The sequence below is a fragment of the Zootoca vivipara genome, chromosome 5, assembly GCF_965207765.1.
Source record: "Zootoca vivipara chromosome 5, rZooViv2.hap1.1, whole genome shotgun sequence".
Classification (NCBI taxonomy): domain Eukaryota; kingdom Metazoa; phylum Chordata; class Lepidosauria; order Squamata; family Lacertidae; genus Zootoca; species Zootoca vivipara.
This window is the reverse complement of record NC_142588.1, coordinates 47869352-47894098: the sequence shown is the minus strand read 5'-3', so window position 1 is coordinate 47894098 and position 24747 is coordinate 47869352. Positions and strand designations below refer to the sequence as shown.

Below are 24747 nucleotides of genomic sequence, written 5' to 3'. Positions count from 1 at the left end.
GAAAGTCCCAGGGGTCAGAAAAAGACACCCAAGAAGCCACATTTAGCTCCTGAAGTATTTAGCTCCTGCTTCTGCTGTGGCCAACCAATCCAAAAGCAGGACATGAAAACAATTCTGACCCTCTTCTGCTGTTATTTCCCAGCATCCTGCATCTGATCCAAGAGGTAGCATATAGCCATCATAACTAGTACACCTTGATAGCTTTGTTCTTTATAAATTTGTCTTATTCCCTTAGATGAAAATTGTGGGAACTCAAGACTCTGGCTTGTGATATCAGTGGTGTGCAACATGGTGGGAAATACCGGTAAGATGCAGCTAACAGCTGCTAATCTGGAATGCAAATGTCACCAATTGTTCTGTTCTGCTGCTTGGTAAACTCTACATCTTCAAATCGACCTAATTGATTAAACATTATTGACGTGCTGCACCTTTCAACCCTTTCAAGTCCTTATTGGTTATTGTGAAGGAGCTGCAGCTTTTAATTACGAATGTGCATTAAGCTTTGTTGCCTTTTCCTCAAAAGTTTCTCAGCTGCTTCCTGAATCAACTCTCCCACGTACCTTCTGAGTTGGCTCCACGCCAAATGTTACACTCCACCACTGTAATAATTATTACTCTCAGGGTTTTTATTCGTTTCAGTCACTTAGTTATGGGATAAAGTCTGTTCAGGCAATCACTGGATAGAGAGGTGTTTTTTTTAATGCACTGGGGCTGCTTCTGAGAACCTACAGCTGTCACCCTGAACTGGCATCTATGAGAAGGGTTAAATCAGTAGAATGGCAAAGACAGAAATAGAGTGGGAAGCAGCTGTGCATTGGGCTGGGTTCAGCTTTTGGATGTGTTTGTGATGTAGATCAGGACACTGTTTATTCATATCCCTTTCACAAACTTGTTCTGAGAGAGGAAGTGTGTGTGTGTGTGTGTGTGTGTGTGTGTGTGTGTGAGAGAGAGAGAGAGAGAGAGAGAGAGAGAGAGAGAGAGAGAGAGAGAGAGAGATCACATAATTAATTCATTTAAGGCAACAAACTGTACCGATATTGCACAAGCTCCTTACAGAGATGGCTGCAAATAGGGGTCGGGGATGCAGAACTATTTGTCACATTAAAGGCAGGAAATAATACATTATTGGGGGAAATGAAATTAGAGAACAAAGCGGGAAACAATAAGGAAAGGAGGGAAAGAAACAGAGCCTGCAGACCTCTTTAAGATTCCTTCTACAACTTCTGATTAAAATTAGAAGTTTATAAAAGTATGCATGGTGAGAGAACAGTGGACAGACAGGTGTTCCTCCTCTGCCCCTAGTACCAGAACTTGGGATCATCAAGTTAAATTGATGGACAACAGGAAAAGGCAGATAAAATAATATTTTTATATAATGCTGTGTTGTGATGTGGCCATTGACTTAGATGGCTTTCCAAGGGGTTAGTCCATTAAAAGCATCCAAACTATACTAATAACTGTACCAAATGAAAACAAGCTCATCCCTGGCTGCAGTATCACAATTTAACATTTTCAGAAACTGTCCTATTCCCACCTGTCTCATCTACATTTCTCATGTCCTGATTAGTACCCAAGTTTGAAGCTGCCCTGGTAGAAGCTATGAAATTTAAGCTCCGCTGGGCAAAATTGACCAGGGAAACAATGGAAAGAGATCAGGGAAATAGGAATCACTTTGTGTCAACTCTGAAACCCTTGAAAACCCTTTTTTGCTTGCCAGTGCTCATTGATCTCACCACCCTGTCTCTGCACTCTCACTTGAACCTCATATTCACACCTTGAACAAATAAACAAATCGTAGGTTGAAGTGAATTAAGGGCTTGCTATCTCTGCATGGCGGACCACTTGGTTGGTCATGTGTCCTACTTTAGAGAAGGCAGTCAGAAGACAACCCTCTACTTAAAGGCATCCTATCTTTGAAGGGCTGTGCTCTCCAAAGTCTCGTTTAAAGATAATGAACCATGAGAAGGGAAAGCAGAGACCTTGAAGCTGTCCATCAACAGGTAACACCTGGACAGTAGACTGGGCAGACACAAATGTAACCATTTAATCTTCCTCACCAGGGTGAGATGTATTGCATTTCTATTTAAATTGTCATTATTTCTAAGTTGGCTACTTTACACATTTATTTGTTTCAGAATGCATAAAGTGTTTTACATTCAAATAATACCTCTGCAGGGTACATAAGCACATACAACTATTATGCAAATCTGTGTCCTCTTTTAACCCGTTTGGTTATGTAGAAGTGACCATACAGGACTGTTCGGTTCCTCAAGGAGCTATTTTCTAATTCGCGAAAGGCATTGCTGGTGCTAACTTATGAAATGAAATTACTACCACTGTTGGAAAGTAGCTCACAGCGGTGATAATTGTGACATTATCTTTGATTCTACTCTCTTTTTCTGTCATTTCTGGGAAGTAGTAATTGAAAAATGAGCCTTTGAGTAGTATACATTTTAATGTCTGGGACAAAAAGGACTCTCTGCCGCTTTGCAAAACCTCTCTAAGCCCTGCAGTATGGGAGCAAGCTTTAAGTAGGGAGATATTTCCCCACATTTAATTCTGTTTTACATAAGGGTTTATTTTAGGTTTTTGTTTGTGCCAGTTTCTATCAGCTCTATGATACCACAGTTCATGCAGATCTGACAGAGTGGAAAAGTTCGGCTGGTGCCAAGGTACTCATCAGAGAGACTCGATAAGAAGATGGCATTGTATAATGATGGTTAAAGGACCAAAGACATGAGAAGCAGAAAAGGCATTTCAGGTCACTTCAACTGCCCCATTGCCTTGAGAGGAGTATGCAGTGGTTTTCAGTGCAACTCACTGAAATGTTTCAGACATTAAAGCATCTTCCAGATCTATTCCAAAAGCTATTCTGCTCTCAAAAGCAGCCCCCCCCCTTTACAACAAAGTCAACTTTTCTGTGGCTAGAACCTAGATCGGTTAACTGTAAAGTGGTACCTCGGTTTATGAACACAATTGGTTCCGGAAGTCTTTTCATAAACTGAAGCGTTCATAAACTGAAGCGAACTTTCCCATTGAAAGTAATGGAAAGTGAATTAATCCGTTCCAGACGGTCCGCGGAGTAAGCGTTCATAAACTGAAGCAAACTTTCCCATTGAAAGTAATGGAAAGTGGATTAATCCGTTCCAGACGGGTCCGCGGAGTACTTAAACTGAAGCGTTCATAAACTGAAGCATGGGTGTAATTTGTTCCGGAAGTCTGTTCATAAACTGAAGCGTTCATAAACTGAAGCAAACTTTCCCATTGAAAGTAATGGAAAATGAATTAATCTGTTCCAGATGGGTCCGCAGCGTTCATAAACCGAAAATTCATAAACCGAGGTGTTCATAAACCGAGGTTCCACTGTACTTTCTTCCAAAATGCTAAAATGGTAGGAAACATATAACTTCTGTTTTAAAACTTGATCGGCTGGAGGAAGTTACGAGGAAACCATATTAACCATGTTACTCACTCTGATTGCTTTGTCAATGCAATTATTAGTTTATGACTTTAGTAAACCAGTGCAATTGCTGTTATATTCAACTGTTACATTGCTATAAGTCGCTTCGTTTTCCGTTAAATCAGGGGTCAGCAAACTTTTTCAGCAGGGGGCCGGTCCACAGTCCCTCAGACGTTGTGGGGGGCCGGACTATATTTTGAATTTTTTTAATGAATTCCTATGCCCCACAAATAACCCAGAAACACATTTTAAATAAAAGGACACATTCTACTCATGTAAAAACACCAGGCAGGCCCCACAAATAACCAAGAGATGCATTTTAAATAAAAGGACACAGTCTACTCATGGAAAAACTTGCTGATTCCCGGATCGTCTGCGGGCCGGATTTAGAAGTTGATTGGGCCGCATCCGGCCCCCCGGGCCTTAGTTTGGGGCCCCTGCGTTAAATTTTAAAACGTCATTATCTTCTATATGTCTTAATTGAAGCATAGTACACCAATAAACAAATTGTTGTTGTTTTTTATCACTGCTTGTGCTTCACTCTCTGCCTCCCTGAGTTTCTACTGAACAAATTTGAATCCTGACTCTAGGACCAAATTTGTGTTGGTTTTCTGGCTAGGAATGGGCAAGGTATGATTAGCCTTCCATGATTAACACCTCACTTCTTAACACATTAATCAACCTTCAGTACATGTAATATGAACCAATGTAAAAATTTACTTTTATCTTGTTTATGTTGTAATGAAACCAAAGTAATTTCCTTAATAACAAAGAACATATTTAACTTGGGAGTGGGGGGAGGGAACTAAGTTGAGACAGTTGAAGCACCTTCTGTTCTCATCTTATATGTGTGTTTATTTTTTTCAAATCAGAACTGGATGGATAAGGATTGGCTTGATCAGTGTATTTGGAAGTTCTGAGAATTCAAGAAAATATTAATAAAGGTCACTGCTGTTGCCAAGGAATAGGATCAGCCAAAATTCATACAGCCTTAAAATCATTAAGGTGAAAGATAGCATTTGAATCTCAACTTTATATACTCCAAGCTCTGACTAGCTCCGCCCACAGCTAATCACCTGAACTTCCTGACTCACACTTCTAGGTGAAAGGTCACAGCCAGAAACAAACAAGGTCACAGCCAGAAACAAACACCCACACAAGCCTGAACAGTCATCCAAATCCAAGAGGCAGCAGCCCTTCTGCTCCTTCCTCAGTCGCTGCACTCCAAGCTCTGACTAGCTCCGCCCACAGCTAATCACCTGAACTTCCTGACTCACACTTCTAGGTGAAAGGTCACAGCCAGAAACAAACAAGGTCACAGCCAGAAACAAACACCCACACAAGCCTGAACAGTCACCCAAATCCAAGAGGCAGCAGCCCTTCTGCTCCTTCCTCAGTCGCTGCACTCCAAGCTCTCATATTAATTGTCTACTCCATATTAATTGATCCAAAAATAGCAATCACATGTTTCCATAGTTCAGGCCAAGCAAAAGGCAAATGATGCCCTGTCTTTTCCAAAACATCTGCAGGGCACCATCTTGTTTTCCCTTGATATAGGTGCTTAGTATAGTTGCCATATTGATTTTATTGAACAGGAGACATATCAACATTCCTATTTTGTAATTCCCATTTAATTTGGGACTTTTGCAATTTCCAACAATAAAATGTTGATTATTTATTTTTACATGAATCCTATATAATTGTGTAGTCATTTACTTATAAATATAATTTCCATTGGTAATCAAAGAAATATCATTGATATTTACTAAAGATTAGATTTCTTAGGAGAAAAGCAATGACAAACCTTAAGCATCTTAAAAAGCAGAGACATCACCTTGCTGACAAAGCTCCATATAGTTAAAGCTATGGTTTTTCCAGTAGTGATGTATGGAAGTGAGAGCTGGACCGTAAAGAAGGCTGATCGCTGAAGAATGGATGCTTTTGAATTATGGTGCTGGAGGAGACCCTTGAGAGTCCCATGGACTGCAAGAAGATCAAACCTATCCATTCTGAAGGAAATCAGCCCTGAGTGCTCATTGGAAGGACAGATCCTGAATCTGAGGCTCCAATACTATGGCCACCTCATGAGAAGAGAAGACTCCCTGGAAAAGACCCTGATGTTGGGAAAGATGGAGGAGAAGGGGAGAAGGGGACGACAGAGGACGAGATGGTCGGACAGTTTTCTCGAAGCTACCAACACGAGTCTGACCAAACTGCAGGAGGCAGTGCAAGACAGGAGTGCCTGGCATGCTCTGGTCCATGGGGTCACGAAGAGTCGGACAGGACTAAACGACTAAACAACAACAAAAGATTAGAAACCCCATATAGACTTTTTGCATGAAAAAGAAAATGAGCTTATGATATCTGGGTTTGAGGATTGAAGAAAATATTGGTTTATTGAAAGTAGAATTGTTAGGTGTTATTTTGGAGTGGGTGTTTTGAATAATTTTCTATATATAGCTGAAAGACGAAGAATTGGAAGTTTTCTTTTTTACTCCTTTTGGTTTAAGTTTTTATTTAGAATAGTTTATCTTATACAAAAAGATATTTGGTATTTACCTTTGTATATTTATTTTTAGACTTCATACTCTCTCCTCTCCTCTCCAATTTTTATTAATTTCCATTGGGGATTTTGCTTCACAACCCCCAACCCAGCTCCTTCCCTTGATCAAGAAACCATCGAAGGCACCAACCAGACAGAAGTAGAAAAAAGTAGAATCTCTTATTACTAAGTGGTTTTCCATAGCTTTTTGCAACTCCAGTTCTGTAATCTATGTACCCATTTCCATTATTAATCATTTTACTTTGTCAGTTCCAGTTGAATGAACATAAATAATGTCATTCTGAGTTTAAGATCATACTAGTAATTTTTTCCACCAGAATGTGGAAAGTTATAAAGAAGTGGGATGCTGTTGAGCATGAAATGTTGATGATGTGCTGAAAAGCTGTAGTCAATGAATACAAAACCATGGCAAGGATACAAGTACAGGGATGGGAACAGGCACAAAGACTGATGCACAGGCATGCTTGGAACATCACGCTCAAGCCAGAACACTCTACTGACAAAGGGGAAATCTAGTTAGAAACTACTCCCTCCTGACTTGGTGAGTAGATAACCACTGTTGGAATCAGGCTTTAATCAAGACCAAATTAATTGGCTAAAAAATGACGTGGTCATGCTGACTCCGGCCAATCACAACAAGAGTTTTCCAAGATTTCCCAGTGTCTAGACAGCTGCTTTTGTGGCTTGTTCATTCTCAACAGCACAATCCTTTCAAAACCCAGCAAGATGGAGAAGACTTTCTCCTCTTGCAATACTGAAAAAGATGTGAGAAAGTGTTATTAGTCTCCCTCCTGCTGAATTTTGTTATCTAACTACATGCTAGCACAGTTAAATGTGTTGGTCATTAAGGCTGACTGTCCCCATTTCAAAACGAATTCTTTGCATAGCTATACCAGCCATCCGTCAAGTACAAGGATGTCAGCCATCACAGAGGTGACAAAAGTTTTATAACTTGAGTGACACATTTAAAAATTAAATAAGTTACTAGGCGATGGTAGCATACACTTAACTAAAATTCCCAAATGTGGAAATAATTAACTTAAAACAAAAAAAGCCAGCCATGTCATTAAGCTGGCCTCCATACCAGAGAGGTAGCCAAGAGAGCAGGAGTCACCTAAGGAAGCCCTGTGTAAGGACTTCTACTTGCACAATGGTGCTGAAGATAAAAGGGCAAACGTAAAGATCAAAAGGCAAATGCTTACTCACACAACTTATAAGTAATTTATGGAATCTGGTGTTACAAAATATGGTGATGGCTACTGGTTTGAAAGGGGATTAGGTAACCGCTATTAGTCACGATCTGGGACCCAGGTGGCGCTGTGGTTAAACCACTGAGCCTAGGGCTTGCTGATCAGAAGGTCGGCGGTTCGAATCCCTGTGACGGGGTGAGCTCCCGTTGCTTGGTCCCAGCTCCTGCCAACCTAGCAGTTCGAAAGCACGTCAAAATGCAAGTAGATAAATAGGAACCGCTACAGCGGGAAGGTAAGCGGCGTTTCCATGTGCTGCTCTGGTTTGCCAGAAGCGGCTTTGTCATGCTGGCCACATGACCTGGAAGCTGTACGCCGGCTCCCTTGGCCAATAATGCGAGATGAGCGCGCAACCCCAGAGTCGGTCACGACTGGACCTAATGGTCAGGGGTCCTGTCACAGATGGGGTGTTGGCTACTCCCGAGTAAGCACTCCACACATCCTCTGGATTTTCATAGTTTTATTGTGCATACTATATACAGTGGTGAGATGTCTCAAATCATGTCTGCTCTGCATGGGGCAGAAGCCCACAATGGCGTCTCGTGGGCTCTGACCCCCCTTTTAAGCCTGGGCATCCAAACGCCCCTCCTCCTTGCTCTATGGGTCCTCCGTGGTCCCAAACCAGGCTCCTGAGGTGCCGGTCTACCTCCTTTCCAGCCCCTGCTGAAGCTAGCTCCTCCCCTGCTTCCCTGCTACCAGCCTGGAGCTGAGCCACCAGGACTCTGCAGAGCCCTGGACCCGTCTTAACCCTTCCTGTTCCTGATTTAAACTCCCAGACTTGCTGCTGCTCTCCCATCTGATGGAAGTAAGCAGAGTGGGCTGCTCTCTGCAAGCCCTCTCTCTTACAGGTCCCTTTACCTTTACCTATTAGTCACGATAACTAAATGGGATATATCAGGGATGGGGAACCACAGCCCTTCCAGATGTTGTTGGGCTCCAACATCTGTTGGCTCCAGTCTGCATGGCTATTGGTCAGGGATGATGGGAGTTGTAATCTAGCACCTTGTGGCTCCCTACTCCTGGATTAGAGACCCCCATCATCCAATCCCGCAAAGCTCTCCTTATGTTCTTAACGCAGATACAATTGTAAGATCAAGGGTCAGGATATAAACAGAACTGAAAGTACGAGACAGAAGTTGCTCCAACGCCATGGGAACCTTCAATGCATTGTTGTTGTTTAGTCGTTTAGTCGTGTCCGACTCTTCGTGACCCCATGAACCATAGCACGCCAGGCACTCCTGTCTTCCACTGCCTCCCGCAGTTTGGTCAAACTCATGTTCGTAGCTTCGAGAACACTGTCCAACCATCTTGTCCTCTGTCGTCCCCTTCTCCTAGTGCCCTCAATCTTTCCCAACATCAGGGTCTTTTCCAAGGATTCTTCTCTTCTCATGAGGTGGCCAAAGTATTGGAGCCTCAGCTTCACGATCTGTCCTTCCAGGGAGCACTCAGGGCTGATTTCCTTAAGAATGGATAGGTTTGATCTTCTTGCAGTCCATGGGACTCTCAAGAGTCTCCTCCAGCACCATAATTCAAAAGCATCAATTCTTCGGCGATCAGCCTTCTTTATGGTCCAGCTCTCACTTCCATACATCACTACTGGGAAAACCATAGCTTTAACTATACGGACCTTTGTCCGCAAGGTGATGTCTCTGCTTTTTAAGATGCTGTCTAGGTTTGTCATTGCTTTTCTCCCAAGAAGCAGACGTCTTTTACCGTGTTTCCCCCTTTTTAAGACACCGTCTTATAACTTTTTTCCCTCAAAAAAACACAGGGTGGCTTATTTTCGGTGGGTGTCTTAAGTAAGATGCAAAGTGGTAAACAAAATAAGGAAAATATTAGGTGTGTGCAAGCAGTTTTGCATTTATTTCTATTATTAAAAGAAATTTATTTCATTAGCCCTTCATTAGAATTGCAGTTGGTTCATTCATCATTTGTTTTATGATGAATGCTCTTCTGTTACCCATATTCACTTTGATTGCTTGTCTTGTCTTTTCTTACTTTCTATGCCTGTGCCAGCCAAACTGATCCTGAATTTTCCCAGGCATCATTCTGAGATTTTCAGAGGAGGTGTGTGTGTGGGGTGTGTGGAATGCTAACCATCACACCAAAGAAATGGCAGCACCAACTGAAACACGCCACCCCATTCTGCAAAATGTTCTGGGATGATGCAGGATCTGGAGCAATCTGGGGGGAATAAAATGGCAGCTGCCAAAAGGCAGTCTCCAAACTCTGATTCTGCTGCTGAGTCTAGTCTTTTTACAACACAAGGAGGCGGCTTGCCAGGTCATCACCCAGCAGCGCGCGCAGAGCGCCCCAATGCTCTATGAGCCGGCAGGAGGAGGAGGAGGAGGATTGCCGGGTGGTCACCCAGCAGCGCGCACGGAGCACCCCAAATCCTATGGGAGCCGACAGGAGGAGGAGGAGGAGGTTTGCCGGGTGGTCACCCAGCAGCGTGCACGGAGTGCCCCGAGCCTCTGGGAGCCGGAGGAGGAGGCTTGCCGGGTCGTCGCCCAGTAGCACGCTCGGGGTGCTCCGCCAGCCCAGACTTTGCCCTCTTCTCACTTGCTGAGGGAAGCGCAGAGCAGCTACTGGCTCGGTGGCAGCGCTTCCTGTTCAGTAGCATCCCTCAGTCCTCCGCCTCCTTCCCCACCCCGGTTGTCTCCTTTCCTCCCTCCCGCCTTTTCTCTCACACACAGAGAGGGAGAGCACCGTTCCGTGCACACGGCCGCTCAGCCATTCTTTCGCGAGCGTGTCTCAAATGCCACTCTCCTCCTCCCCCCACCCATCCTTTCTTGTGTGCGTGTGCGTGCCTCCTCTGTGCTTCTAATGCTTGGGTGTCAGGTCAACAGCCCGGTGAGCGTGAGCGCCGAAAGAGGGCCGAGCGCGCAGTGCTTGCGCCTCCTCCTGCTTCTCTCCGGGTGCCAAGCCGCGGCAGAAAGAGGAGGAGGCTTGTCGGGTTGGTGCGGAACAGCGCCGCACGGAGCGCCCCGAGCCTCCGGGACCCAGCAGTGCTCTGTAGCACTTTGAATCCTCCTCCTGCTGCTGCTGTGGCTTGGGGCGCTCCGTGCTGCACTGCTGGGCGCTTTGTCGGTCCCGCTGCTGGGGCGCTCGCGGTCTCGTTCTAAGCGGCGCTGCAGCAGCAGCAGTAGCCAGTTCCGGGCACCAACTCAGCAGCCCTCCTCCTCCTCCTCCTGCCACGGCCGGCATGCTGGGTTCTGCTGGCTCGGGGTATGGCTTATTTTCGGGGTATGGTTTATAATCCGCAAAAGCATAAAATCCTGCTACGGCTTATAAAATGACTACGTCTTAAAATAGGGGAAACACGGTAATTTCGTGACTGCTGTCACCATCTGCAGTGATCAAGGAGCCCAAGAAAGTAAAATCTCTCACTGCCTCCATTTCTTCCCCTTCTATTTGCCAGGAGGTGATGGGACCAGTGGCCATGATCTTGGTTTTTTTTATGTTGAGCTTCAGACCATATTTTGCGCTCTCCTCTTTCACCCTCATTAAAAGGTTCTTTAATTCCTCCTCGCTTTCTGCCATCAAGGTTGTGTCATCTGCATATCTGAGGTTGTTGATATTTCTTCCGGCAATCTTAATTCCGGCTTGGGATTCATCTAGTCCAGCCTTTCGCATGATGAATTCTGCATATAAGTTAAATAAGCAGGGAGACAATATACAACCTTGTCGTACTCCTTTCCCAATTTTGAACCAATCAGTTGTTCCATATCCAGTTCTAACTGTAGCTTCTTGTCCCACATAGAGATTTCTCAGGAGACACTTCAATGCATTATATTAGCTATTTCAAAACATCCATGCAAAATACAAATAAAGCATAAATATATTTCGGTAGTTTATTAAAAATGTATTTCTTTTTTAAAAATGCCTAAAATATTCTTATTCATACATTTTCCTTGACATTAATTGTTCTACTCCGCACCTGTGCGTAGTGTGCAATAATGATGTAAACTCTGCAAATTAGTTACAAAATTAGTGTTAAGACTCCTATCTCTGAGATGCTGATTCAGACTACCATCTTTCAGGACAACTTGGGTTCATAGAATATATTTTTTTACTGTCTCAGGGGTGAGGATGGGGGGAACATGACTTAGATCAGGCATAGGCAAACTCAGCCGTCCAGATGTTTGGGGACTACAATTCCCATCATCCCTGACCACTGGTCCTGTTAGCTAGGGATCATAGGAGTTGTAGGCCAAAAACATATGGAGGGCCGAGTTTGCCTATGCCTGACCTAAGCAATGGATGTTAGTCCACCAAATTCATCATATAAAAATTGTTGTTTGGAAAACTCTTGGTCATGAAAATTTCAGAAAAGCCCCCCCCCCCCCCAAGCTTGAACAATTTAAGACTGGCAAGGCAGCCAATTGGCAGAACAATGCCCCTTAGAAACAAAAACCTTAAATTTGGATGCTTGTCACTTAACATGTGGTGAGACCACAAAGCAAGTAGCAGGAAATCCCCAGTAAAATATTTGCATACTTGTTTGTCCCCCTGGGACCCAAATAGATACTTCAATATGACAGGGATTAATCAGTAGCCATCACTTTCTTACCTATCAAGAGGGATTTCTTTATGCCATCTAAGGAGCCTGGATTTGTAATAGAGGTGCTTAACATTTTGCATTTCTTTAAATTGCTTTTCAGGGCATACCTCCTTTGACAAAGTTTCTACTCGTTACAGCTACAGATAACAAACGGTATCCTTATAATTAGCAAATGAAGGAACCCGTCACTGTATTATTGCTTCTGCAAAGGTCAGAGCCAAAGAAAAGGACAGAAAAAACAGAAAGGGAATATACAGCTGCAAATTCCATCTACTCTTCTTCCTAGTTCCACCCTGCAGCCTCCATCTTCCAGGCTCTGAAATGCTTCTCCATTTCATTTCTGGCTTTCCAGTTTCCTACATTAACAGTAGGGATAATTTTCTGAGGTTTCAACCACTGGATGAATTGTTTCATTTCGAGGAAGCTGCTGTGCTCACTGTAAGGTATTCCTGCAAATGAAACAACACAGAATAAATTTTGGTAACAACAAGCTGTATCCACAAGTGCAAGCTGTCTTCAAGTGCACAGGAGCAGGAGCAACGATAGTTAACAATGAAGTATGATGTTCATTAATAAATCATTTCAATTTTGTTAAGGTACATCCATTACCCACAAGAAGAAAGAATACAGTATGTGAAAAGGCTATCAGAAAAGAAATAAACATATTGAAACATTTGAAATTATGTTACCATATATAGTAATATTTCCTTTGGTCTGAGGTTTAATATCACTCAAAGAGCCACACCCATCTGAATAAGTCCAACCAGTGGGTTTAAAAGCCAAAATTTGATCAAAATTCTCAGAGAATTTGTTCAAGTGATTCTTCAAATTCTATTGAAAGAAAAGAACAGTTGGTTATTAAGGATTTAAAACATTCATTGCAAAATAAAAATAAAAATTGATAGTCATTTGATCAAAGCAAAACAGACTAAATGATGGCAAGAGTTCTCAGAGTCTTGTAAAATAAGATAAATCAAATTAGATAAGAATGGAAGCTGCGGCATTTTGTACACTTTCAGTGTCCATTCTGTCAAAAGCGAATGCCAATTAGTAGTAGAAAAAATGTTTTAAGAAGCTTAAAAACATTCACTTAATTTACATAATATGTGGCAACAAAATTTGAAATTTCCATTTGTCAGATTGGTAAAAAATAAATATATCTGACATAGCCTAAGGGTTCTCAATGGAGACTTTATGCTAGTCAAACACTAAAAAGTGAAAATGATGAAATTTTTTAGCATAAGCTTTGTTTTCGTCCATGGAAAGCATAATAATCTTAGTGTGGATTTAAAAGATAACCAATGCTTTTTATGTCAAGTTCTGTTTCATGTATGTTCAGTCATTGTACAAAGAGCATCCATTTGAAAATACCTGGAAAGATTAGTATTCAGAAAATTGTATGACATCAGAAGCAGGAAAATAAACATCAACAAATAAATGCACGAAAGAAAGTAAAGGCAAATGAGATTCTACAAATACATAAAATAGAAAGCAAAGACTAGCAGTGACACAGACCAAATCAAACAGAATTTGAATATAAGCTATTAAGTCAGAAATGTCTATATAAAGAACAAAATGGAAAATGAAATATGTATGTTCTGTAGTAATGAAATAAAAGCACAGCCACTAGAAATAACTTTAAATCAACTGCACAGGTCTTGGTGGTGCTGAACAGCTGGACTCTCAAATGTTTAACAATTTCACACACACCCCATCAAAAAAATTAGACTGCTAAAATGAAGAAACCTTGGGAGAAAACCAGCATTGGGTATATGTGTGAAAGGACTGGCACTGTTCAGTTCTGGCACTGAAAATAAACTCATAGATTGAGATGTACTGAGAGGTGGTTTGTTCCTTAATTTTAAATATGATGTTAGGAACAAGATGACAGACTTCTGTCTCTCCCCACCAATTTAAGATTAGCCAGATGAGTACAAGTGACAGTTTTAAAGCTTACCTTAAAATTAATTTGCATCATGGGTAAAAGGTGAACCAAAGTGTTATTCCAGTCCAGGGTGATGAGGGAATTCATTGTTTCTGATTCCAGGCACTGCAATGTTTTGTATTTGTCTTGGGACATGCTTACTCTTGAACCTAGAACTTCAGCAAGAGCTACAAAAAGGGGGGGAAGGATTACGACATGATGGAAACAGAAGTGGGCAAGGAAAATAAAACTTCAATGTTCTTAAAAATCAGTTTAATGCTCAGTTACCATCCCAGAGGCATGTCCAAGGTTGTTGGTGTTTTTTAACCGAGTCACTTCTGCTTTTGGCTTGTGGCAGATTAAAAGCTGGAAGACACCAGGTCATCCAATAGTGTTTTCGATAAAGACTCAGGGAATTGGCCTAAGTTAGAAAAACATGCCTACCAGCTTCTCTCAATGTCTGCCGTCCTGCTTTAAAGAAGTGCATTTTTATAAACATTAACCAAGTCTGATTTTTACATGCTTGAGTCTTTATATTAATGTACTTTTGTGGTTTACCTCGGAGAAATAATAGGTACTGGTTCTTATTAGAAAAATGTTCTTATTCAAGCAAATGAAGGAACATTTCATTTAGAAGCTGGCAGCCTGTACGTGTTGTTTTAAAGGAGAAGGACAACCCTTTCGTGGTGGCCCCCCTTGTGAGTAACCCAGTGGCACCCACTAATTCCTTTCAAAAAGAACCATCAAAAGCAGTATCTGTTGTCTGATTAAAAACATTCAGCTAATAGGTCTGTACAATTTAGAAGGGTAGTGGTTTAAGCATAGGCCAAGAAAGGTTTGAAGCGGTTGAAAGATTCACTTAGTTACAAGCGGGTGGTGGGTGGATTTCAGGAAGTGTTGACATGCATGCTTCAACTGTTTCCAATTTGGCACAGAAATAAATTACATTGCATTTGAAAAGTTAATGCACATACCAAGAAGCTGAGGTTAAAAGTTTAAAAAATGCATTACATTTACAGGACTATTAATACTGCTAGAGTGTTTTAAAATTGCAGCATTACTAAAAGGGGCAGCCATCAGCAAACTGTTCATGTCATAGCCTATTTCTTCTCTGTGCACCATGCCAAGAGGACTATTGTGCTCCGAATTTAAGTACTTTTACAGAAATGCTGTAATACTTAAAAAAAAAACACAACCATGTTATTAGTAGAAGTTTCAGAATAGATTCCATTGAATGTTCTTCCCTAAGAAAATATTAACTCTTAAAAAGAATATTTGCAATTCTTGTGGAATGTTCACTCACATACCTAGAAAGACCTTTTCTTTTCCAACAGAATATGTGCCACAAACAACTAAAGTCCGTGGGTTTAAAGTCACTGTCTCAAAGGTCGCATTGACAGCAAATTGAATCACTTCTTGCTGGGAAGGGAAAGTGTATTCAGGACTACAGTATCTTAAGAAAAGCAAACAGAAAACATATTTTTAAAAATCAGTTTTGAGACACATTGTACTGAGTTTTGTCAATTGGCCTACACCAGATATAGCAACAAGAGATCAAGCACTACAGAGATATAACAATGACCAACTTTGCAGAAGCAACATATTGGAAGTTACAATGGTGTGCTGAGACAGACAGCAGTTCCTAGGATATGTAATTCACCATCAATGCAAAGGACAACTTGGTACATTAGATTTCAGCTAAATAGTAGAAGGATCTTCCACATTGTAAGGGCCATTTAACAGTGGAATAGAATGCCTCGGAAGATAGTGGGTTCTTCTTTGCTAGACGTATTTAAGCAGTTTGGACAACCCACCTGTTAGGGATGCTCTGGTTGGATCCTATCTTGTAAAACCCACATCAAGTATGGGGTTGGAGCAGATAATCTCTAACATTCTATGATTTGCCTGAGTTGTTAGAACTGGCTCCCAGCTCTCCAGCATATACTGCACTGTTGGGAGAAGGGGAGAGTGCAGTGGGGAGGGTGTGTCTGTGAGAGAGAAAGTTCCTGACCCAAAAAAGGAGACTTGGAAGCTAGTGCAGAATGCTGTCCTTTTTCCAGGCTAGGTGCCAATTGCCAAGGAGACTCTTAAAAGTGGCAGAAGCACCTGCACCTGATGCAGGAGATAAAATGTCTCCTTATAATGCTCTTACCATAAATTACATTGTTTCCTCTACATCACAATGTATATGGGAGAAGTTACATTGGGCTTTTCCAAGAATGTAAAAGTTACTTTTCACTGGCCAAAGTCAAGTCCATAGGTTCTTTTTTTCTAGGGAACTATCCTCTCAAAGTCCAGGTTCAAAGGTGGATTCCCAACAATGACGTCTGCTATGACGCTTCCAACTGCTACGCTTTCCAGAGTGAATAGAAGAGGCAAAGAACTATGTAAGTAACAATTGTTCGTATCTCAGATTAATAAGCCAGTGTGTAATCGTCCAAACTGGCTCAAGGTAGTCTAAGCTAAGCAGGTTGTGGTGTTTTCAGTTTTTTGTTTTTATTTACATAGCAAGGATAAGAGCATATCACTGAAATGCAACTTACGTTGTATCCAAGTAGACTGTGTGAACTTTCTGACCGATAAGAAAAGGGTAGCGCTCCATAGAAGGATCTGCCCTGAAGTCTCCCGTGTGTAATATATTAGTCCCATTTGGAAACAAGAATAGGATCATTGCAGCACCAGGACAACTGCCAGAGAAGAGAAGGGGGAAGAAGAGAAAGACATTCCATTTTTTATTTGGGATCCGCATAGTTTTGAACATGAACTACAGTTTTTGAAAGCAGGTCTCTACTTAAATCCATCATTTCAACTCCTTTGGTATTGACCTTGCTTCTGTCAAAGATACCTACTGATTAGCGTCGAGCAACACCACTTTGATGCCATTTATTATGCATTCGCTATTCATTGGCAGGACATGGATGTACTGTTCTTGCACTCGAAGTTTGCTCTTCACCAGATTTCCAGTTATCTGAACAACAGAAAGTGTTTAACATCACTATATTTCTGTTTTATCAATTAACCAAGATTTCATTTGTAGCTGATGCAAGGAAAAAAACCAAACCCACCCAAATGAACAATCACTTTAGCACAGAGGAAGAGGAGCTCAAGGCTTCTAAAGCCCACTAAATAACAAAGCTTGCTACAGTAACTGTGACTGATTTCCAAAATCTCACCAATTACAAACAAATATTTACATGAAAATATATAAAATAAATGTCAGAATATCTGGCAGAATATTTCTTTAGAACTCTGTTCCGGTTAAACTACTCACCCCACTACCCCATGGGTTTTTCATTCTTGTTCTTTTCTTTCTTTCTCTGTTTCTGTCTGTCTGTCTCTTTCCCTATTTTCTTCTTCTTTATATACTTACAGAATAGAATAATATATATGTGTGTGCAAACTAGAATTGTAAAATGTCTAGTATGTAAATTTAAAGAAACAGAGCATCACATCAATGACCTGAGGCAAGGGAATTGATGGAGACAAACTTATTGATATAGGTCACCTATCACCAGTTTTATAATTCAGAATGGAGAATGGAGAATGGAGAAAGCTCAACCCCGCCCCATTTTCAATAATAAATAGGTTTTTTTTCCTTGAATCAGCTCTTTCCAAACAGGTATCTTACAGGCTTGGAGCACTGGTATTGATTATTGTCTCCTCCGCACTAGAGACTCTTGAACATTGTGATTTTGGCATGTGCTCTGTTTGCTTCAATATTACAACTTGCAGTTCTGCAAAAAGGACAGCAGTGGCAAGGATGACTTAAAAAAACTAAGTGAAGGTCAAGTTAGCTATTCTAGCAGCTCCTGACCACCATTTGTGCTGAGCCAAAAAAGATAAATCCCAGAAGTAAATGACAGATTTATTCAAGTCAGCTTTAAAATTAAATGTAACAGCTGTGCTTCAGTAACATTTGCATAGACTGCATAAATCTTATTGTGCATATCTCCCTTGAGCCCAAACCTACCTTATTGCAATATATCGGGAATGTAAACTTTTTAGTTAGGCCACCATAATGATCAGAATGGAAGTGTGTAAGAAAATAAGCCTTGCATCCTTCAATTTCTCCATACTGGAATGCATCTACTACAAAACCTGTACCTGTAACATATTAATACAAGAACAGCCAATCAGCTAATGTGCCCTGGAATTGCCAAAGGACAACCAACTACCACTAGCAATTTAAAAAGTGAATGAAAATAAAGGGAAGGGTCTAAGTGATACAAGACAAAGAGGTTAACTGCCAGAGCAAATATGATCTGTACCAGGTCTCTCAACACATCTTGTGTATTTATTAATTTTTTACACTTTTGATCAAAGTCCCTCTTTCGTGGCCAGTCATCACAAAACACCACAAACTTCCAAATGAAAACTTTTAAAGAATTAAATATGCAAATACACACAGTTAGCATAATTTAACCTAGTTAACTATTTTAGCACAGAATCCTAGATTGCCTGTGCATAGGGCTCAAGAGCCACAGAGTTGGTGAACATCAGAAATATTGGCTGGAAATTTAGGAGACTGCAACCTGAAAAGAGCAAGGACTAAGAAAACTCAAGGGATGCATAGAATAGTCTCCAGTTCTGGGTGTAATAGCCAAGAAATTTAACATTGCTCAACATGAAATGCAGCCAGTGGAGCATTTCAAATATGCAATCTTGAAAATGTAAGTTGCTACATTCTTTTGTGGGTTAGTATAATTCAACATACTATGGCTGCAATCCTGTGCACACCTACCTGGGAATACCATGGGACTTACTTCTGAGTAAAACTATACACGATTGTAAGAGCTTTGAGGCTGCAATCCCATGCATAATTACTTGGGAGTAAGCCCCATGAAATCAGTAAGGCTTATTTCCAAAGAAATATGCACAGGATGAGGCTCCATGAACAATTGATCAAATGTGTAGTAGAAGAGAAAGAAGTTTCATATGAAATGGTCGATTTCATAGAAAGCTTTAAATAATATATGAGACAATGTTACAGAATTTCGTGAGCTTCAGATTTAGAAACATAATTAAATTTTAATAGCACTTATTTTCCTAAATACTTTTATTTTTTTTACAATTATTTAGTCCTATTCTTCAAGAAAATAAAGTAGCTCTTATTACTATTCCTATTGTGTAGTTTCACACTTCTCCACAAAATAAGGTTTTTAATGGGTACTCATAGCAATGCTCACTCTTTTACTTATATTTTGGTGATTGTTAGAGCCTCCCTCCTATCTTAAGAGCAGAACTATGGTCTTTAAAAAGAGATGGAGAAGTGATTCAAAGAGGAATTTCACATAGCACAAAAGAGGAAAAGATATTTTTATACTTAAGGAGAAGACACAGCAGCAACACAATGGAAGGAGAATTATAGTTCTAAAACAAAATAGAGTCTGCTACCTGGTATCTTCTTATAGAAGGGACACTGTTTTTTTCTTGTTCCCTCTTCAGCAGCACAGGACTCCCTAAACCTCTTTGTCCACCTTTTCTGTCCACCAGATGTTGGATCTGCAGAGATGGCATTTTTGCTTGAACTTTCTCTGATTGTATCAGACTCTCCCACTGATCCTTCGGCTTTCCTCTTTCGAGACCCGGGCCTCTTTCCTGCAGCAGCCAGCGGACTCAAAGTCTGCGTACTTTCACAGAGATTTTTCTTTTGGTTGCTCTCCATTTTGGCTTTCGGTTGCAACCCAAAGAAAACACCAATATCCATTTGTTTTAGTTCCTTGGCAGGAGTGGATTTGACTTCTGCATTAGCAGCAGAAACATATGGCAGTGTTTTAGAGCCTGTACTTGGGGAAACAGGCATAGCTATGTTATTACAAAGCCTTCCCACTTTTTCTGATACTGAATATGAATTGTTATGAGCCAACCTGCTTCTATATGTGCCAGTAACACTTTTACCTTCAGTAACTAAGCTACTACTGGGTTCTTCCACAGTATCTCTTAGGCCAGGTAGAGGAGACTTAGTACCTTCTTCTCTAAATTCTGAAAGCAATGTGCCCTTAGCAGAATCCGTAGAGGCCCAATTAGAGTAATCAGAGTTGCCCCACCCACTTTCACCTGCATTAAAAGCTGAAGAACTCAATTTTAGCTCCTCAGGTTTCTCCAGAGTTTTTTTATATTCAACAGTGGGGGCTTCTGTGGGATGTTTCAACTGATCCAAAATACTTGCTGAACTGCAAACTTTGCTACTTTGAGAGAGAGTCCTACAAACACCATCCAGACTTTGGAATGCATTTAATGGTTTGCAGGATTCACTGCTCACTGTAAAATTATGCTCTATTTTAACACTGTTGTGTTCCTGGTCCCTTAGTTGTGAAGCACTTAGTGGCTTATTAAAACTTCCAGTCCTTCCACTTTTGTCTTCTAGGCTCCCAAAATCAAACAGCCTTTTTCTAAAATGCTCTACCTCTATGTTCTCCTCATCATCTGTCTCTGTAGCGTCTTCCCCATCTGTGTTAAGTGGAGAGTAGGAAATATCACAGTCACTTAGGTCAGCTTCTGAGATTACCGTACTTCGTTGGTAAGAGCCACTTTCAAGATCTTCACCACTTTTAGTTTCTTGATAAAGAGAACCATAGCACTTGGCCAGCTTTACTTCATCTGTAAGCTGTGTGCTGTGTTCAGATTCTTTAACATTTTCTGTAATCTTTGTAGCTTTTGGCAATTGAAAGCACTGTCTTGGAGGTTTTCCCACACTCCGAGAGTCTTTCGGATCCTGTAACACCCCATCACTGAAGGCATTGCAGTTGATGGGTGAAGCAGTACCGAGACTAAATAAATCATTTTCTATGTTAGATGAGGAAAATTCACCAACATATTCCCCTGCTCTGCTTGCAGCAAGAAGGGTGTGGCTATAACGTTTGTAATGAGAAGGAATACTTGAAGTACACAGAAGACCCTCAGGGCACTCTAAGAAAAGAAACAAAAACATGTTGGTAGTGGAAGAAAACAAAATGTGTTTTGAGTACAACTGTATACTTACAGAACAACATGGTTCCCAAAAGGTTTACTTAAAAAACACAAAAATATATGACAATTGTCAACCTTCTGGATATTAGTGTTATAGTATCAGATTTAGTACAGGTATGAAAGATGTTAGTTCACTGTAATGCCTGATGTCATATGACAGCAGCACTTGAAAGAAGAGAGCATTTAATCTCAAAGAGGACAATTCAGTATGCATGAAGATGTACAAGCAAGAACTGCTTATTCTGAGTTAAATGCAAGGTCCTAATTCCCCCCCCCTCTTACATAGAAACAAAGTTCCTTGGAAATGAATTGTCTCACATCCAAATAACTATTACTAGAATTGGGTTGTTATACTCTAGATCAGGCATCCCCAAACTGCAGCCCTCCAGATATTTTGGCCTACAACTTCCATGATCCCTAGCTAGGAGGACCAATGGTCAGGGAAGATGGGACTTGTAGTCCAAAACATCTGGAGGGCCAAAGCTTGGGGATGCCTGCTCTAAATTGCCAGACAGCATGCAATGTCTTGACTGAAAACTTTTCAACTACTGTACTGTATTGAAAGAAAGAAAAAACAACATGTAACATTGTGATCTGCCTCCTTAGGCAGAAACAACTAACATCAATGTCCTTAAGTTAAGGACATCAAAAAACAACACAAGGCACAGGCTGGCACTTTAGTTTTGCAAAATTGTATATGTAAAACCTAGCATTTCGGGCAACATTTAAGTTAGACAACATTTAAGTTGGACACGATATTTATTTTATACTATGGGAACAACTGTGGAAAGTAAATATAAGTTTCTTCCAACTTTGAAAAAGGGATACTATTATTTTTACATGTCATCCTACAGCCTGCTGCAGAAATTTAAGTTAATGTTTCCCTCACATGGAGGTAAGTGATGGAAAAGGTTTCACCTGCTAAGTTTCTGAATTTTGGACTCCTGTTAAAGGCACATGAACACACACAAACACAGTAGCAAATATATTTGAAAGACATCTTCTCCCTAACCATGACTGTACCTTTTTCAGCAGTTCTTGAGCCATCTAAACATTCTGTGACATGCCAATGAGGTGTTTGGATTAACAGCAAAGAAAATGGCATCTGGCAACTTGGGCAATGCCCTTCATAAACTGGACGTGCTTTTGAAGGGCTTTGCTTCTTGCAGTTTTTCTTTTGCTTTGATGAAGTCAATGAGATGCCATCATGTGACTGTGTAGCAGGGTCATCACTGGGAACACCGACATGTACAGGTAGATCTGGTTTTAAAGGTGTTTGGCTACTTCTTTGCCTTGGTCCCTGCTTTGTTATCTTCAAAGTCTCTTTTTCTTCTGATGTTTTCTTATTTCCATGTCTTTGTGACTTTCTACCATTTGTTTTATGTACATTTGTACAGATAGCTTCTGAATTCTGGTCTACTGACCTTAGCTTCCTAATAGATTTGTATTCCCAAATGTCTTCCTCCAACAGGCTAACTTCAGACATGACAGCTCAGCAACATACAAAATATCTTCTTCAGATTTAAAAGTATTGTAGCATTTTAAAAAAATGTGTATTGTTTTCTTCTACTACACTGGATTTTATCTCCCTGGTGTACATGACAAAAATAACCAAACACAATTTTAAAAAGCTCAATTTAGGTTTAGTTCAATAAATTACATTTCAACATGAAACTAAAGTGCACTTAGAATGGTAGAAAGTCTCTCTCTTCTATCTATGAAGTAAGTCATAATCTCAGTTTATGGGACGTTTGGTTGGAGTACTCTGGAACAGTACAATTGACTTCTTTGTTTCCCTCTATGATTCTGAAATAAGAAACAACAAGAAGAGGCAAAATTATGTCTAGTCCCTCACTTAACACAGTACGACATATCCTGAGAAATGGCCATGTTATGTCTACATCAGCAAAGTCAGCAAAAACTGAGTGTCTTTTGGCTATTTAAAGTCCAATAACTGAAAATCAGAGTTAACTTTAGCACGAAATTGCTGGATTAGAATTTATCAGGCAATTTCATTCCATCTTAATTGAGACCAGGGATTTTATAGATGTTAAATTAGCACTGCAAAACTAAGAATTATTATTGCTTTGACTGATTATTCTGGTTACTGAGTATACGTTTTGAGTTGTGAATAAAAATTCCTATGGCAACCTAAGCCCAGCTAACTGTCAAGAAACTCACAACCTGTTAAGTAAAAAATAGGTTCAACACTTCAATCTATCTGCAGTTTGAAGCATACTATCTGCATACATATCCTATTGAGAATAACAAATCTTGCATCGAAATGAACATGTTTAGGATCAGCCTGTAAATTTCAGAACAACCCCACATTTTCAGCTGCATGTTTGCAAATCTCATTGTGTTAAACATAACAATTAAACTAATTTTTTATATAAAAATTTACATTTATTCCTTTCTATCCCTTTGGAAAACAGTTAGGTAAAGGTAAAGGGACCCCTGACCATTAGGTCCAGTCGTGACCGACTCTGGGGTTGCGCGCTCATCTCGCATTATTGGCCGAGGGAGCCGGCGTATAGCTTCCAGGTCATGTGGCCAGCATGACAAAGCCGCTTCTGGCAAACCAGAGCAGCACATGGAAATGCCATTTACCTTCCCACTGTAGCGGTTCCTATTTATCTACTTGCACTTTGACGTGCTTTCGAACTGCTAGGTTGGCAGTTACTCATAACCAAATGTTTCCACCTTATTGTGAGCTTCTATTTACAGCATTTTGCAGGCAGAGGCTTGTTTTAATCACAATACACCACCACCAAAGAGGGAAAAGAGCACACTGCACTTATTACATCTCATTCTGTATCTGTCCATCACAACTGAAAATTTGACAGGGCATCAGCTTTGAAGGCTGGCTCAAAAAAGACAGTAGCCTAAACAGAAGATAGGATTTTTCTTCTTCCTTTCCCCATTCAAGAGTTGTTGCTGTTGTTTTATTCTGCTTGTCTTTAAGCCCTGGCCGAACAAAAAGAACCTCTTCATGTCAGCAGAACATTAACACGCCTAAAAGAATTATGGGCATTGTAGTTTGCTAAGGGCTGCTGGAAATCATTACTGGGCGAGGGGTGAATTACAGTACCCAGAATTCTTTGAGGCTGTAAAGGTATAGGGCAGTCTTGTGCAAATTAACCCGACTGCATACGTGCCCCTGTTTTAAACGTAAATGGGAGGGGGAAGCAACCCCCTGACCATAGCTGCCAAGTTATCCCCTTTTTTAAGGGATTTTCCCTTATGCTGAATAGGCTTCCTCGCGAGAAAAGGGAAAACTTGGCAGCTATGCCCCTGACATCTACTCACTCTGAAGGAAAGCAGCAGCAGTGGCAAGCGCCACCCTTGCCTTTTGGACTGCCAGTAAGCCATAAATGACCTCTCTGCTCAAGGGGCACAATTCTGACTTAGCTCAGTACCTGGCGCACCAGTGCAGGATACTGCCCTCCCTCCCCTTCTCACACCGAGCAAACAGCCCCCCCCCCCATCTCCGTCCTCACTCACACGTTTGACAGCAGCGCCAAAGGAAAGCCTCCCATTCTTTCCTTCCTGGTCAGCTTCTGCCGCCTCCCTCGCGCCGCCTACTTTTGCTTCTGGAAAGTAACGTCGTTTCCCACCCTGAGCTTTCGCCAATGTCCACCCCCGGCATTCTGCTTGCTTTTAAAGAAATTGACACCACCTTCAACCATTTTTTTAAAATATTTATTCATTTTACTAATTGTGTCCATTTTTTTTTTGTTTCTTCCGAATCGACTGACACTCGGAATTATTATGACCAGGTATTTCTTGTCGAATATGCGATTTTGGGATGCTGTTTTGGAAATACAAAACAAAAACAATTTTGTCCGAAATACTGTACTGATTTATTTTTTTGTTACGAAAAATGGTTGCGTTTTACGTCCCTATTTCCCCCGCCACGGTAGGACGTGTGATGGCGATTTGCTCCACTGACCAGAGTGTAGTCTCTCGAAAGTGCTGAAAGCGAAAGCGAAGAGTGGTAAACGGGCAGCGTGCTCCTCT

General features: G+C 41.0%; 2 protein-coding genes across 2 annotated transcripts in view; one reads left to right on the top strand and one right to left on the bottom strand.

The window, feature by feature from the left end:
• Positions 1–11099: 11099 nt before the first annotated feature.
• DCLRE1A (DNA cross-link repair 1A) lies at positions 11100–24287 on the bottom strand. Its single transcript, XM_088670560.1, has 10 exons — positions 24234–24287; positions 21751–22533; positions 19153–20667; positions 17729–17862; positions 16608–16726; positions 16302–16445; positions 15066–15211; positions 13792–13946; positions 12524–12665; positions 11100–12283 (listed from the first exon to the last, which is right to left on the bottom strand). The coding sequence occupies exons 2-10, from the start codon at positions 22211–22213 to the stop codon at positions 12117–12119; spliced, it is 2985 nt and encodes a 994-aa protein (XP_088526686.1). The 5' UTR covers positions 22214–22533; positions 24234–24287; the 3' UTR covers positions 11100–12116.
• NHLRC2 (NHL repeat containing 2) overlaps positions 15210–24747 on the top strand; it is a 43505-nt gene continuing 33967 nt past the window's right edge. Inside the window, exon 1 of the mRNA XM_088670561.1 lies at positions 15210–16145. Within this exon, the coding sequence (XP_088526687.1) occupies positions 16079–16145 (67 nt within the window). The 5' untranslated portion in view covers positions 15210–16078. The remainder of the gene's footprint in view (positions 16146–24747) is intronic.

Excerpts from the sequence above, each read along its gene's own strand:
- DCLRE1A (XM_088670560.1), bottom strand. The coding sequence starts at position 22,213 with ATGTCTGAAGTTAGCCTGTTGGAGGAAGACATTTGGGAATACAAATCT. Across the intron at positions 13,947-15,065 it reads AAAAGAAAAGGTCTTTCTAG|CTCTTGCTGAAGTTCTAGGT; the intron begins GTATGTGAGTGA and ends CCCTTTTTGTAG. Across the intron at positions 12,666-13,791 it reads TGATGCAAATTAATTTTAAG|AATTTGAAGAATCACTTGAA; the intron begins GTAAGCTTTAAA and ends TTCTTTCAATAG.